Raw genomic sequence first — 17,287 nt, 5'->3', positions numbered from 1 at the left:
TAATCTTTTTCATTGCTTTCGTACACATTAACAGAAAAGTCTGAAGATACATAAACTAAAAAAAAACTAAGTTAAATATATCAAATCACACCTGTGTGAAGTGAGGGGCGCTCTTATCATCGCACATCATCAATGTTTGTGTTACACAATGTTTGCGTTTACAGAAACACTAAATTGTCCATTTATTGGACATTGCATTTTAATGTTTGTGTAGGACAAAGTTTGTGTACACACGCACCAAAAGCTGGACTTAAGAGGGGCTCTTATCATACTGTACATCATCATACATCATCACATTCCTGCCAATCACAATTAATGTCCTCACTTCTCTGTCCTCAAATCCAATCCGGATATAATTGGCGTCCTCAATTTTCTGTCCTCACTTCTTATCCTCAATACGTACATTGCTCAGCCAATCAAATGATCGCTATGTGGTGCTCAGCCAATAAAATCATTGCTATGGGGTACACACAAACACACAAAGCTGGGCATAGGAGGGACTAGCGCCCCTAAAAAAAACAATATAGTATATGGAATGAGTTGCACTGATCGGTCCAGCGGTATCCAGGATAATCTCTGGACAAACATACAGACCCTCACAGATGGCTAGCTCTTTCAGAGCCATGCCACATATAGAAACACATGTGATGTAGTCAGTGAAAACAAAGAAAATGGATATGTAAGTGGGGAGGTTGGGTGGCGATACAAAATACATGGTAGAAAGGTGTGACCAAGACCCAGTGTGGGTTAATTTGGTGCGGAAGTTACTTTACAATGTAAAGAAACTATCCTTTTTGGAAGGATACAGGATAATAGCATGTAAAGTTAAAATGATATCATGCCCTATCCTTCAAAAATAAAAGCTATACAGTGACAACAAAGACCCAACAACAAACAAAATGTGACCAAATATGGATTATAGGGAAGGGGAAGAGAAAAATCATTGCTGGAAAAAATAGATATCCCTCTTGAGATGACTTTGAAACATTATTCAACCACATGCTAACTTGTAGAGATCTTGACATTTTATGACGGACTGCACTGTCCATTGTTGAAACGATATATATGGAAAGGAATTAGCATTCAAGCGGTCCACCCACAAATATACAGCTCATATTTGCCATTATTAATTCATCTAGTAAGAAAAGTATCAAACAAAACTAATTTAATGGCTTTAACACCCTTCCACTGATTATTCCTCCAACTGTGCCATGCAGCCATTCTGTAGTCCTTCCTGTACTATGGTACGTCAGCAAACGCCCTGGCTGCTTCTGTACCCTGCCCCGGTACAGCCACCGGCTCCATGGGGAGGTGGAGGTCCAAAGGACCCTCGGCTGTTAGAGCGACCTGTGTCCCTGTGGACACTGATGCTGCCACGCCCACTGTAACCCAAACGGCCTCGGTTCTGACGTGAGGGGACACCAAACGTCTCCGAGTTCATGCGCCTCTCCTCGGCCCAGGTCTGTCTACGCTCCCTTGGTAACGCCACGCCTGCAGAATTTTCATTTACTTTCCTGGTATCATCATAGGAGGAGATGTGGTCGAAGAATGACTTCGACTTGTCATAGTAACAGTTAGGGCCCAGTGGGTCCCCATCTTCATCAGCATTCCCTTCGCTGTTCTGGGTCTCAACGTCTGAATTATCTGTATCCTCTCCATTCAAAACCACCTCTTCCGGCTTGGTATCATTCAGCTTCAGTTTGCTCTGAAACTCTGTATCAATCTCCTTATTGAACTGGGCGTTTGCATTCTCGAAGTCAAAGTCTTTGTCAAACTTCACGGGTTCGTCGCGGCGCACATTGAAACGTCCCCGACCACGGTGGCCACCTCCTCGACCACGCCGGTTGGCCTGTTCACAAGCAGCTGCTGTGGAACGTTTAGAGGTATCCCTGCCTTCACCTCGTACTTGATCAGTCTCAGGCTTGCGGGCTTTCTGCACATCTGTTCCCCGTCTGGGCTCCATGCTGTCCTGATGCTGAGCCTTCTGAGGTCCACGGGTATGGATTGTATGGCCGTGAGCAGGGTTCCTGCGTCCGTGCCCTGGCGCCAGAGAAGTAAAGGCAGAAGATGGTGCGAACGAGGTGGCTTGTAACACCTGTGAGACACCTGGGAGAGCAGAGCCAATTGCACTGCCCTGGCACTGGCTTGCTGTTGTGCATGTGTCATTCCCAAATGAGGGTACTGAATGCCCAACACCACCAACTCTAAACTGTGGGTGGTTGAACTGTCTGTATGGGGGAACTAGGCCCATGTTGAAGGGGCCATAGGAACCAGCAGACTGGAATGGGGCTGGGGCAGTGGAAGCAGATGGTGGAGCTAAGCCCATGGAGGACTGGATGATGGCAGGGTCCTGAAGCAGAGAACATGTAGGTTTTGGTGGCTCACACACAATCAGGTCCTTAATGTCGCTTCCTCTGAAGATGATGTACTCAAAGATCTCATCTCTGGGTGGGATGGGCCTATCAGTGGGACGATCCTCTGTGCCAAAAGAACGCACTTTGGCAAGTGCGATGGTTGAATTCTCGGGGTCTATAGTGTAGAGGATTCCCTCGTAGCGAATCTCAGCCTTTGAAATTAGGCTGATTTTGCTCCCCAGATACGGCGTCCCTCCACTCATTGTGACTCACTGTGCTCCGCGGTCTGGTAAAATACAATTACTTCGACACCCTGACCTTTAAACTGCACAGTTAAATGCAAAGCTATCACCCCCCTTTTGTTAATACGTGCTTCTTTACCAATTGGTTGGTTGAAAAACTGGTTGGACAACAGTTTACATCAAATGTGATCTCTTCCAAAACTCTGCAAAGCACTAAACTCTCACATAAACAAAGTGAGGCTGTAACATGTCTTTTATGCTCACCAGTTCTTTGCGTAATTTGATGATATCATACTTCCAATGTACTCTGATTGGACAGAGTGTTAGTCAGACTTCATTCAGCCAGAGAGTTCCCTAACAATGTTTGGCTTTCAGACATGATGTCATGTGGCAGCCAAGCCTATGGATTTTTAATGTTTGTCTTATTCATGCTCCCCAAAAATATGCCAGGTCTATGGACAAACAGATCCAAAAATGCCGCAGCTCGCTTGGTCTTCAACCAGCCAAAATTCTCACGTGTCTTTCCCCTTCTCCGTTCCCTCCATTGGCTCCCGTCAGTCATGGAGTATGGAGTCACACTGACACCACTCCAAATATGGAGATAGATGCAACTTGACCTAAAAAAAAACGTGGCGCTGCATAGCTAATTTCATATTTTAAGCCTAAAAGCAATGCTTATTTTTCCTCAAACTTCTTACAGTACTAAATATGTCGCTTTACTGATGACATATTTTGGTGTCACCACCCAAACATCTTGGTCTACTTGACATGTATTGTGTATTTTGTGAAAGAATCTAATAATTATGCAAGTTGCAACACACAATTACCCCCAGATAAAGGGCTGATAATTAAAACAATAGGCTAGACATGGGTAATTAAATTGCTAGTGTGATTGCCCCAATGCCCTGCAGGACATGTAACAAGTAGGCTATAGCCTAATACGTATAATAGCCTCATTCGTTTTACAATGGGGGGGGGGGTTCTTGGAGGCTCTCTGAGCCCTGCACACAGTGCACAGCACAGCCAATATAAACTTTACCGCAGCACCGCCACCGACGCAGCTGTATCTTCATGTTGGGCTGCCTCCTTGCAGACAAGTCTGATAAGACCATATAGACACTGACGCGCGAGTATATTGCCTGGCCGGGGGATATCGGTGCATTTGTCTAATTGCCTGTAGCCTTCGCTTAATATGAAGAGTCATTTTCTGAAGTCAAGTGGCATAAGATAAGGCGCACGATACTAGCTTCATTTAGCAGCTGTTGTGAGATGTTCTGTATTTGCCATGGCAAGAGGTCTGTTTCCATGGTGGCTCTTCAGGATCAAGCCCGTCTACATACAGGTAAGCCTCGGGGAACCCCCTGCTATCCTTTTCGGACGAAAACATTGTAATCGCGGATTTACATCGGTCCATCAGTTCCCTAGTGCTACGTACGTCGCATGGCATGAACCTACATTTATCATACAAAATTGCCTATATGAATGTCGTTGCACTACCTACATTCAATGCGATATTTTCCAGTAGTCTCAGTGAGTAGGTTTATGATGTGGGCTACACTTTATGTAGGCCTACAGGGCGCTGAGGCTACAGTGGAGACTGGAGAAGGATTTTAGGCACTTGATGCTCGATATGGCTCGGGAGGACAACCACCCCCCTGATACTCGTTGCTATAGCAACCAGGTCCATGATCCAGCCAGCTGGTTGACAGGACTACTAATGATAGTCGTTCTACTGTACTGTATGTAGCCTACACACACACACACACACACATGACTATAGTAACAAGTCCGATTTATAGTTGTCCTAGCCTCGGTACCCACTACCCAGGCTTTCATTTTCGTCGGCTCAATACTAGTTGTCCTTATATCTTATGCATGACAGTTTAATATAGGCCAAATGTATCTTGAATTAAATTACTGTTGATTGTTATTACAGTATTATATTACAGTATACAGTAAAATAAATACAGGAAAATAACTAGAACTCCTCTGTCGAGTGCCTACAATTGCTTGTTGCACACAAGTAAAATGGCCTACTAGTGCGCAAGCAGAGCGTGCAAGTACTGTCGACCGCTACATACTGTCAAACCTCAGCTTCTCTGTGAAAGAATGTTTGAAATATTGAATTATTAGGTTTAGCTATTTGCTACGTAGGCCTACATAGTTTTTGGAGGTAAAAAAGTAGTATTGTTAAGTATGGTAAGAGATGTAATAAAGATGTGGATTAATCGGCTTTCGATGGTGACGTATATGTCGATCAGTGTCGGGTGGATTAAAGGAAAGGTGAAAGGTGGAAAGGAAATGCCTCTATGTATATGTAATTTGTAAGTTGATTAGCGGTATACTGTGGTTACTTTGCGCTCCGTTTGATGCGGATGTATCAGGATGACTGAACCCAAAATGCAGAGTCTCAAAACAGTAGGGTTCAAATTATACTTATTTATTAAAGCATGAGGCAAAAAGCACAAGGCAGCTGACAAAACAAAAGACTTAGCATCAAGCTCAGGAAAACCAAAAACTGCCAAAATGCTAAACTGCTCCTCCTTCAGAGGAGAACGAAAAACAACGAACCAGGAAGACTCAGGGAAAATGACATGTTCTGACAGTAAGGAGTCCAGTTTATATAGGGGCAGGGTGATTGTAGAAGTGTTCACAGGTGGGATGACGAGGGAGTTGGAGACAGGTGAGTGAATGGGACTGGAGTGTGGAATGGAAAGTGGGAGTGGCCAGGGCTGACATGGTCTGTGGAGAGACAGACCCTAACAATATAACTGGTATAACTAGCTCTCAATGATGACGTAATAAAGATGTGGATTAAAGGACCCAATGCCAGGGTGTAATTGGTGTTCGATGGTGACGTAATGACAATATGTTTTAGTGTCGGGAGGATTAAAGGAAATGCCCCTATGTATACATGTATGTGTACATGTATGTAATCTGACACCACTGCCATATCAAGCACAAGTAGTCATTACGTCATACGCTGGCACGGCGCATACGCATCAAACGGTGACATGGACGAAAACTATTACTTGCACGCTCTGCTTGCGCAAGTAATAATCAGCCGGATAATTGTCTCCACCAGGCCGAAGGCATGTGGGGAGAGTATGTTTTGCACTCCGTCCGTCCGTGTGTCTGTCCGTCCGTCCGTCCGTCCGTCCGTGTGTGTGTCCGTCCGTCCGTCCGTGTGTCCGTGAGCAGCTAATCTCGGCCACCGTTAACCCGGTTGATGCCAAATTTTGCACACACACTCCCTGGATGCCAACGATGAACCTCTGCCCCAAACTTTCCAGAACGGCCTGTTATAGCGCCACCAGGAGGCCGCTTTGTGCAAAACAAGTTTATGCACAGTACACCTACAGATTTTGTCCAAACATCACGCAAATTGGTACACAGTCTCTCTAGAGCCATTCAACGAAACCGGTCTTTCAGATTTCTCACACTCCATCCTGATTGGTTAAGATTGGCTTCCAAAGTTCACAGGAGTGCTCAGTTTCAAACAAAATGCTGCAAATCATGAACACATCGCGTGATTTCCGTGAAATTGTGCACCCACATTCCCACTAGGCCGAGGACGAAATGCCACATGAACAATTTCAACTCAGACTCAAGGTGGCGCTATAACTGGCCGAAAAGTGTTTTTACCTCTAACTGCACGGATCTGTGGATAACTTTGTATGCCAACTCCCTAGAGGCCAAGGAAAAACCTTTGCCTGGAATTTTTCACATCTGCTCTTTATAGTGCCACCAGGAGGCCGACATATGTAAAACACATTTTCTATTATTACTCCTTCAGATTTTATCCAAATTTCACGCAAATCGGTATACACTATCTCCATAGTCATGTGATCAACACGGAGCGGCACCATTTCCCAGCTTCCATCCTGATTGGCTAAGATTGGCTTCCAAAGCTCACACGATTCGTCCAGTTCGAAAAAAGGCCACAAATCACAAACACAGTGTGCAATTTCCGTTAAATTATACACGCACATTTTCACTAGGCCGAGGACGACATGCCACAATCTTTTCCTCAAAATCAGCCTCACGGTGGCGCTATAACAGGCCAATTCCTGTTTTTAGCTATAACTGCATCGATCTGTATACAACTTATGTATGCACACATGGAAAAACATTGTACCTGCATCCCTCCAACACGAACCTCCGGCCCAAATCTTCCTCAACAGCCTGTTATAGCGCCACCATGAGGCCACAACCTGACCTGCCCTGGTGGAGACCTGTGCCGATTGGCACTTTGTCTAGTTCATCCTCAGTTTCAAATAGTCTATGAAAGTGTTTGCTGGATGGGTCAATAAAAGTGGTGCAGTCATTTTTACTGAACAATTTACTGTTCAATATGTTCAATTGACTGCTATTGGCACTGTCCTGTTTAACTTCAGTAGGCCTAGTTTTTGCATACTCTGCTATGTAGTCCTCTCCCTGTATGTGAGAAAGGAAGTTGTCAAATGAAGAGCGAGGAGGAAAGTACGGCCCGTCTCAAGGGATGGCCACCATCATGCATCGTTTTCTAGGGCAGGCCACCGTAGTCTCTTCCTCCCTCCACTATCTGACAACTTAACAAGTGTCATTCAGTGATCCTGAGAGTGAAGCGTTTTCCAAGAAATGCATAAGCAGACAAGTTGTATGTGATGTTTGTATACAGTATGTCTAGCAGCATATTCACTCAAGGCTACTTAAAAGTCTGGTGAATACTAGCAGGATCCACAGTATACATAATACATAATCTCGCCATGGTTCATTGGTTCATAGTCATTTAGTAGCCTACTTTATTTCAGACTCAGACATATTTCTCAGACATTTCTCCATATTTGCTGAATTAAAGTTATCAATTCTAATTATTCACATCCATTTCCCTGAAAACTGCCATTTTTGTTCCAGTGAGCCATGTAGAGGCTTCAAACACTGTGGCTTCAAATAATGACTGTGAGTCAGTAGAAAGGTGAAATAGCTTTGACTCTTTCTCAAGGGATATGCAACATTAGCCTTGAAACATGACTGTCATACATTCATGACTCACTTACTCCATTTACAACGTTAACGTCTACACATAAATGTTTAGATTTCAAATAAAGTGCTCCCCCCCGGGCCACGAATGTTACAATTTTGCTTGGGCGGATATAAGCAGACGCCTTGCGTATTGTTCAATAAAATAAAAAGCATTTTAATCCGATCACCAGCCATTTATAACTTTTTGAGAAAATGTGAGTTCTTTATGAACTGTAACAAGAATCAAGTAGTAGAAGTAGAAGTTAGAACATTATTAGTGCCAAATTGAACATTTGGCTATTTTCAGTATCCAAATACAACAGCAAGCAATGTGTCTGTCTTCGTCCGTCCATCTGTCAGTCCTTCCAATCCATCCATCCGTCCATCCATTTGTCTAACTATCTATTCTGTAGTATTTAGTGGATTTAGGGATCTGTCATTTGTTGCACTTTTGGAGGAGAAGGCTGAATTCGGTCCACAGATGCGAGAACTCCCTATCGAGAGCATGAGCCACATTGTCCAGAGATCAGTCTGAACCTCTTTCTCTTTTCCACCTTCACAGTGTTCAGGCTCAGCCCAATGACAAAGCTAGAGCCTCTTCTAACACCAAACTGAATCGAGGCAACAGTGTGACACTGAAAACAGATTCACAGAAGTTCCATAACAGAAAGCCAATTTCACCACTGGAGACACAATCACACAGAGCTGACAATAGCAGCATACATTAAACATCCCAATTGAATGGGTGAAGTTCTGACTTGCGTCCAGCCGTCCCCACATACAGGTATATCATGTCACAGTATTGAGTGACTAGAGCACGGGGATTCGGGGAAGGGACTTCGGGGAGGTGAGGAGTATTGTGAAAGTCTGCTGTCTGAAGCGTGATGAGTCAGATCTTCCAATATATGAGCACGGTTCAAAATAGAGGGTATGCACGTGACATCATCATCATACCTGGAAGTTATGCGGGAACACCTACTGAGTAGCAAAAAACTACTTTTTGGCCTTGACAGTACATACATCCAAACAAAAAAGTCCTATTTGATTGCATTAAACGACGTTTAACTTACTTTTCCATTCACTTTGCCACTTAATTTGCCACTCGATTTACCATTCACTTTATGCATGCACATACCCTCTATAGCACCCACAGAGTGTGTAGTGAGAAATATACATATATATATATATCAGACTGAAATACTGGCACATACTGTAACTTGTTGCAAAGGAGAATGTCCTTTGGACTAGTTCACATCCCCTAATCATTATGCAATAAGCCTAAACTTTAGCAGGATCGGCTCTGTACTTCGTTCCTGTTGTAGTACCGGTATACAACATGCTGTGTACTCATACAAGGTACTTGTACGTGAATATGCAATGTACTTATATGTATTGTGCACTGCCTGAACTGTAAGATACTTTATGAGTGAAGACAGTTAGAGCACGCAGCAAGGTCAGCGTGCGGCAGGCAGTGATTGTGATGTCTAGTCAGTGACGTCATTAGGACATGAAGGATCCAAGCTATATATGTGCTGTATGTGTAATAAACTGTGTGAACGTTTTAATGTGACCAAGTCTTGTGTCATGTTAATCGTCTCCCGGGCCGGCCTGTCTGTCTGTCTGTCCGCCGCCGAACCAAAGGAAACAATCAACCGGGTCGTCACACACCAGAACCAGACGAGGGTCCAATACTTAGAACAGGTTTCATAACAGTTCCCCCCCTCTAAACCCATCTACAATCTCAAGTGGCGACACGTGAACTCAGAGTTCTGTGCTCAACTTGAACTGAAAGAGTGGTCACTCTTTGTTTTTGCTTGTGTTTATTCAATTTCAACCTTTATTTTTGTGGGTCTTTGTGTTAAGACAGTATTCATTATTTCTGAGATTCTTGGTGTTCCATTCTTTTTCACTCCCTGTTATCTGTCTCGGGTCTTAGGCTGGCTCTGTACAGCAGACAAGGGAACCCATTAACTGGTAACCTCTGAGGGATAGCTTTATAATCATACATAATGGATGAAGGGTGTGCAGCCTGCAAAAATAAATAAAAAATGTGTCGGAACAGTAATATCCTGTGTTCCTGTGATCACCTATTTTGTAGTGTTTGAACACCAGGTTACTGTGGCAATTATGCACTGGAGTTGAAGACACATTCTAGATTAAATAAATGTAAATGTGCATTAATCCGAAGTAGCTTTAAAATGTACACACACACACACACACACACACACAGAGAGACAGAGTGACAGGACTGCCATAAACTGCGTCAGAGGAAGTCATTCAGTGTTTTGATGAAACTTGACATGGCTGTCTGTCCTGTTATTGTAAACACAACATGAACATAGTACTCTTATTATGCATATCGCATTCTCGCCAAGATATATTTTCGAGTACACCCCCCCCCCCAAAAAAAACACACACACAACACACAGCAGAACAAACCATGCTCCAGCTTGCTTATCAGGAGCAGTTGGGGTTTAAATCTCTTTCTCAAGGACACATCGTCGGGTAAGCCAGGATGAGCCGGGTATCGAACCGGGAACCTTTCGATTCTAAAGCGGCCACTCTACCAAATGAACCAGTGCCGTCTCAGTTTTCAGAGTTTGTGTTGAGCAGGTTTTTAATACCGGCTCTGGGCTAAACAACGACAAGGAATTACCGACCCATCGTCCCATCAACCTCAGTGCATGGCCACAGTTCCCAGTCATTCCCTAATTAATAGCTGTCACAACAGCCACAATCAATATGGCCTGGCCTCATTAGCCATGTTTGCCTAGCTCTCTTCCCCTCAAAAAGGCTCAATATAATCCCAGTGATAGAAATGCATCACCCATAGCAGAAATGGAAGCCACAACATATTGATTGTAAATGCCGACCATACATTTGTTTTCCTATTATGGTTTTATTGTGGGAGCATTTCACCTACAGCTTGCCAGGTCAAACTTGTAAGCAAGTCAAATAGTCAATAAATACGTAAATAATTCTCTGAGTTAGAGATATGAACTTTTATTCAGAGACGGTACTGGAATAGACAGATGATTTTGTTCATTGAGCTCATCATCGCGAAACATTGGGAAATGATGTGCAACCAGCAGTAACATAGTGTCTGTGTGTCTGTCTGTCCGTACATGCTTACCCTCTAAACCCTAACCGCAGTCTTAACCGGCCATGTAAGTCCCCTAAACCTAAACTCAGTCTTAACCGGCCACGTAAGTCCCCTAAACCTAACCGCAGTCTTAACCGGCCATGTAAGTCCCCTAAACCTAACCTCTGTCTTAACCGGCCACGTAAGTCCCCTAAACCTAACCTCAGTCTACCACGTAAGTCCACGTAAGTCAGTTTCACGATGTTTTCGCTTCAGCGGCAGTATGGGTTGATAGCATTCAAAGTTCAATGTCATAATGTAATAGTGTAAGATAATATAATATGGTATAGCAATGAACTTGTCATGTAATATCTAATAGCCTATATAAGAATACCGTTATTAAGATAGGGATGGTGTAATAGATGGTGTAATAATATGATATCAATCCATGGCCATGCTCTGTGAGGAGGTCGGGTCCACTGTCACACCCACATGGATGTGGGTGTTCTTTTGGAGACGATTACTTTTTTATGAGAAAGTACAATGGTGTCCCTGAAATGGGCTCACTTTTCACATTCACTGTGCTTTGCGAGGGATCGTAGGAAGGAGATGAGAGCAGACAGTGCTAAAGAGCATAAAAGCCGGAGAAGAGAGAGAGAGAGGGGGGGAGGGAGCGTTATTCCATAAAGAAAATTGGAACTGAAAGGGACAGAGTGTGTAGAGGCAGGGAGAGTACATCACTGTCAAGCACTGAGCGCTAGAATCATTAATTGAGCGGAGAGTAGGGCTCCAAATAGTCTGTTATTCCTCCATGAAGGTCCGATTGGAGGGGTGCCATTATGGATCTCGAGAGACTGCATTTATTTGTTTGGAATGGAAAAGACAAGCTAAATAATTCTATGGGCTGTATTTTGCGTGTCTTAAGTACCAGGTCTTATTCCCTAACTTGAGTAAACTAAAGACCTGGAGGCGTGATCAATGCTCTTTGGCCACTCAGAATAGCCAAATGGCATTGATCACGCCTCCAGGTCTTTAGTTTACTCAAGTTAGGGAATAAGACCTGGTACTTAAGACACGCAAAATACAGCCCTATGAGTCTAGAGTGGGTCTAAATAGCCTGCGCCAGCATGAGCAAAATTCACTGTTGATTACAGAGCACAGGTCTGTTCAATAGTTATTGCACAAATGAGGTACTCTACGATGCAACTCATTTGTGTTCTACTTTAAAGTATATTTCAGTATCAACTGGCCTAGTGGCTTACTGAAAGAGAAGCCTGGCCTGATGTTTTCACAATTTAGATGAATTACTGACTATAATTCTTAAATGAATGGAGAAATACATCATAAACCAGGGGTTAACACTAGGGACTCTCATCAGGCAAGTACAGGTCATGTTCTACTTGCCCAAATGTCATGCCCATGCAAATTCTGTGGCTGTGAGTGTGAGATATGGACATACCTCAATATTTTTGCCAAATATCTCAATAGCTATAATAGTTATTTTAGTGTAGACATAGGTATAGAGTGTACTGTGTACATCTGTATACTTATATGTATTGACAGTGTCGGTTGTTCTGCACCTGGCAGGATGATTGTATAGGCCAGGGTCTATAGATCTGTATACTTTATTTATATTAGTTTGAGGGTGATTTTCCTGTGATGTTATTCGTCTGTACCTATTGTACTCCTTTGACCTGTATCTGTAACTTTTACTGCTGTGCTGTCTCTGTCTGGTGCCTGAATTCCCCAGAGCATCAATAAAGGTACATCCTGCCTAGACATTTGACAGAGACCTGAAAAGGATAAACAGTCCAACTAGATTTACTGCTCACCTAAGCTAGGAAATATAATGCTTAATTCATACACCATCGTACAACAAAGTATAAACCAGGATGAGTTACAGCTGTGGCACAACAGGTTTGTGATACCTTTTTCAACCTAGTGGTGCAATCTGAAGAAAGACACTGAATGTATGTTTTCAAGATTGTATCCCATTTGACAGCAGGTATGCATATAGGCTACCTGTGCGGCTGTTTCAGTCATGACTCAGTGGAGACACGGCATTTAGGAGAGGAAAGGCATACCGTAGTAACTTCTATAGTGCTAGCTGATAGGGTTATTCCCCCACCAGCCGCTGCACTCTGTTTATTGCTCAGGTTCCTTCTGGACCTGCCTCAATATCTTTAGGGGGTAAAGTCGACTAAACAGAGTGTTTAGTGAGAGCCATAAGTTATTTTCAGCTCATTAAGTCTTAATCGTATCCATCCATCACAAACTATATCACCTGCCTTGCTGTATATTTGTAGTGAGTTTTGAAATAGTCTACGCCTGGTCAGTATTTTGTCTGCATCTGTTCACCAAAGTGGATTTGCATTCTCTATGTCACTTATTTAATGGCAACATTAATGTGGCTCATACTTGGCAAGACAGATTACACATTTCATTGTGTAATGGAAGTGCTTCACAAAACTGCATTTAAAAGCACCTCAAGCAGTTAACCTAACAAAAAAAATAACAGACATGTTATTTTCTGATAGACGTGTCTTCCAGTTGGCACTACTGTACTTACCACGAATGCAGATTGCATTAAATTTTATGGGTTATTAATGGGACCAGTCGGTCCCTTAATAATAATAATGGGTTAACTTTGGGTTAACAATCTTCCCACATTTCCAAATGAGATGAGTGTGCATTGTATCCTGCAAATGTTTGGACACATTTTGATGGTCCCAGGGCCATATGCTCTATTGAATACACCTCTCTGCACTTCATTGATCTTTAATGGTTAGGTTGAATAATTAAGAGTTTAATCTTGTAGCGAGCAAATTATTTTTTAACATTGTTAGTGTAAAAGCCACTGGGAATCTAGGATCTAATGTAGATGGGTAGTGCACTCTGTGTCCTCACTGCACTTACAGGACACTCATGAGCTGGCAACAAATGCATAGGGTCACTGTCAGGTGGAAACCTTGTATGTCCAAAACCATTCCCTTTTCATTATTTTTTTAACATTTAAAAATAGTCGCCCTGAAACGAATTGTGAGCTTGTAGATCTGCTATTTGCACAACTTTTGTGTGACATTATTGTATGATGAAGTGGAGCATTAATTTACCAAAAAAAAAAGAGATGAAACATGAAGATATGAGGTTTCTGCCTGACAGCATTGATGGCCCTTCTCATTAATCCCCATTATGATGCGTGTCAGACGAAAGAGCCAGCATTGAATTTAGTGCTCAGATTATGCCTGTAACTTCTATTTACAACAGCCTCAAATAGTACTGGGAATAATGAACAGTTCAACCAAAACTCCAACAACAACAAAATATTCTAATACAACACAATATTTATCCCTGAACACAGGCTTAACGCCACAGCTGTATTATAAATTTCAACCTGACAGTGACAACCCTATAGTGGTTTTAGTGGTTAAGTATGTTGGTTTACTGCGACTGTATATGAAATATCTGTAACAATGGTCAGTTAAAAGACACACTTTACCCGGGGAAATGCTTGTCCCATCAACCCTATCAGCCAGGTCATAAGTAATATCATGAAATTGTTTATTCAACCAGAAAGTAGCACTCATGGGCATCTATATTTTGTTTCAACAGGGACGATTCTCTTACCTCCATATGAAGTATCTATTCTTCTCCTGGCTGGCAGTGTTTGTGGGCAGCTGGATAGTGTACGTACAGTACTCATCCTACACAGAGCTTTGCCGTGGGCATGACTGCAAGAATGCAATAGTGAGTATTGCGTTTATGTATCTGTACTGTGTACAAATTATACACTCAAGTGAGGCAAAAGCTAATTCAAACATTGAAATTCTGGAGAAAAAAAACATGGTAACAACTACAGTTCCCTGTTTTAATTGTTTAGTGCGAAAGGTACAAGAAGGGAGTAATCGATGGCTCAGCCTGCAGCAGCCTTTGTGAGAAAGACACACTTTACCTGGGAAAGTGCATGTCTGCCAATCCCATCAGCCAGGTCAGAAATGCAATGACCTGCTCTTGTCTAGTCTGGTATGAATGAGCTGTGTGCCACTACTCATGCCTACACCTGTCCGCTGTCCTAGGTGTACTCTGGGATATGGGGTGAGCTGGAGGGAATCATTAAGTGCCAGATGGAGGAGGTTCCTCGTTACGACCTGGGAGCTGAGATGGAGCCCAGAAAGGAGATGGTGGCCTTTAACAAGCCCACCAAGGGGACCTCTGTGGAAAGGTTCAAAGAGATGATCCTCAGCCACCTAAAGGTCAGAGTGCACCCATCATTCCTCACACCACACCAGTTGCTTTCACTGTCTTACAGTATATTTCTCCACCGTTAAGTTCAAGTTAATATCTGAGAACCATGAGTTGCTGAAAGAAAATAACCTGGCAACCTGATGCACTATTTTAAATCAGCCCGGCGACCTTACAGGCTTATGCAAAGGCTCAATTTATGTAACTTAGATAACATTTTATGTAGACTTAGATAGCATTTTATGTAGACATAGCACTATATAGTATATGCATAGTTTCATTATATAGATATTCCACTGTATCATTCATGATAACTACTTTTTATGTAGCCTATATGATGTATGTATATTTTAACAAATCAAATACATGTCTAAATAGCTAACAGTAGACTAATTTCATTGTAGAATTCAGAAGTTTCTTTACATTTACATGACCTATTACATTTTATTACCAATTTGCAAGCTGGGAACCCATTCAGTAAAAATAAAAACGTTTTTGCCTCTGGGGAAACCACGTTCTTTTTTGTGTAGAAACAGAAACTTGGTGGGAGCACACAAACACCACTACATGTTAAAAAGCAGTGGGGCCGACAGATTCTGTATTGAGAGATTACCCAATTTGTAATTCAAAATGTGTTGTACTTTTTTACCGTTACTCATTTATTGCATAGATTATCCCAAACTGTTCAGGCTGTTCATGTCATTGGACATTTCTCTGATCTTGTCTATCTTTTCAGACCAAAGTGGGGGAACAAGCCAACCTCTCAGATCTGGCAACCCTAGTCCTCTCGGTTGCTGATGCCAACAGGGACGGACATATATCACTGCCAGAGGCTCGCTCTATGTGGGCACTTCTTCAGCTTAATGAGTTCCTGTTGGCAATAGTTCTACAGGATAGGGAGCACACACCCAGGCTCCTGGGATTCTGTGGGGATCTGTATGTGATGGAGAAAGTGCCATATTCCCCCTTATATGGGATCAGCCTACCATGGCTTATTGAGATATGGATTCCTGCTGGTGTGCGCCGCAGCATGGACCAGTGGTTCACCCCCTCATGGCCACGAAAAGCCAAGATCTCCATTGGACTGCTGGAGCTGGTAGAGGACATCTTCCATGGCACTTTTGGAAGTTTCCTCATGTGTGACGTAAGTGCCAACAGCTTCGGGTACAATGACCGGCATGACCTGAAAGTGATGGACGCGCGTTACATAATCCCAGAGGCCACCTTCCAACAGACCATGAGGGAGCGACGATGTGACGTGGAGGACGACTGTCTCTATGGAGCCGACTGCCACACCTCCTGTGACCTCACCAAGCATCGCTGCACACCAGAGGTCACAAGGCCTAACTTAGCCAAAGCATGTGGTGCGCTCAAGGACTATATTCTGAGGGGTGCACCGTCTGACATGCATGAGGAGCTGGAGAAGCAGCTATACGCCTGCATTGCACTGAAGGGCTCAGCTGAACAGATGGAAATGGAGCACTCTCTAATTCTAAACAATCTTAAAACCTTATTATGGAAGAAGATATCACATACAAAAGACTCCTAATAGTGGACTGAAAGATGGAAGTACCAGTCTGCTTAATGTGTCATGTTTTCAGGAAATTTAAGGACTATTTTTATAGTGAAAAGAAGAGGGTCTAACAGTTTAGCGACTTGCCCTGTATCCAAACCAGGCATTTTTCAGGTAATTTTCTCATTAATTAAACTGTGACACAAGAAACATCACTTTCATGACAATCAAGTAATAGCAGACATTTAAAATATTCATGTCATATTTCTTTGTAGTTAGGAATAAGTTTCATTCTATGTACAGTTCATCTTCTACCTCGTTTGGGTACAGGTTTAAAGGAGAATTCCATACTAGAAGGCTTTCTTACCTTTCTTTGTAGTTGTTACGTCACCATCAAAGAGGTCCAGGTGTTATTTTGTGCAAAAGCTCCTTATTGGCTATTTCCCCTACCATAATCCCTAAATGAATTGCATTGAATTGAATGGGATGTATGGGGTGTTGTGCTAATTCGCTTATTTCCATCGCTCAAAATTATATATTTTTTGTATATATCCTCTCTTCATAATGTAAATAATAACCCAAGCGGCACACTTGGCACTACTTATTTCGATGGAAATAAGCGAATTAGCACAACACCCCATACATCCCATTCAATTCAATGCAATTCATTTAGGGCTTATGGTAGGGGAAATAGCCAATAAGGAGCTTTTGCACAAAATGACACCTGGACCTCTTTGATGGGGACGTAACAACTACAAAGAAAGGTAAGAAAGCCTTTTAGTATGGAATTCTCCTTTAAAGGACCACTTCACCACTTTAAGTTCCCTTCATGTAATTGGTCCTCACGAAT

The 17,287-nt window shown here is 42.7% G+C and overlaps 2 protein-coding genes across 2 annotated transcripts; one reads left to right on the top strand and one right to left on the bottom strand.

The window, feature by feature from the left end:
- Positions 1-1,249: 1,249 nt before the first annotated feature.
- LOC310859911 (protein LSM14 homolog A-like) lies at positions 1,250-2,617 on the bottom strand (the record flags this gene model as incomplete). The annotated part of the gene is made up of 1 exon (XM_083766677.1): positions 1,250-2,617. The coding sequence occupies one exon, from the start codon at positions 2,615-2,617 to the stop codon at positions 1,250-1,252; it is 1,368 nt and encodes a 455-aa protein (XP_083622803.1).
- A 1,132-nt stretch (positions 2,618-3,749) lies between these two features.
- dipk1ab (divergent protein kinase domain 1Ab) lies at positions 3,750-16,754 on the top strand. Its single transcript, XM_083766968.1, has 5 exons — positions 3,750-3,938; positions 14,295-14,429; positions 14,563-14,670; positions 14,759-14,935; positions 15,661-16,754. The coding sequence occupies exons 1-5, from the start codon at positions 3,882-3,884 to the stop codon at positions 16,471-16,473; spliced, it is 1,290 nt and encodes a 429-aa protein (XP_083623094.1). The 5' UTR covers positions 3,750-3,881; the 3' UTR covers positions 16,474-16,754.
- Positions 16,755-17,287: the final 533 nt, after the last annotated feature.

This window comes from Protomyctophum parallelum, assembly GCF_964188405.1.
Source record: "Protomyctophum parallelum genome assembly, chromosome: 6".
In the NCBI taxonomy this organism is placed as follows: Eukaryota; Metazoa; Chordata; class Actinopteri; order Myctophiformes; family Myctophidae; genus Protomyctophum; species Protomyctophum parallelum.
Note: the sequence above shows the minus strand (reverse complement) of the source record. Positions and strands in the feature narration are given on the sequence as shown.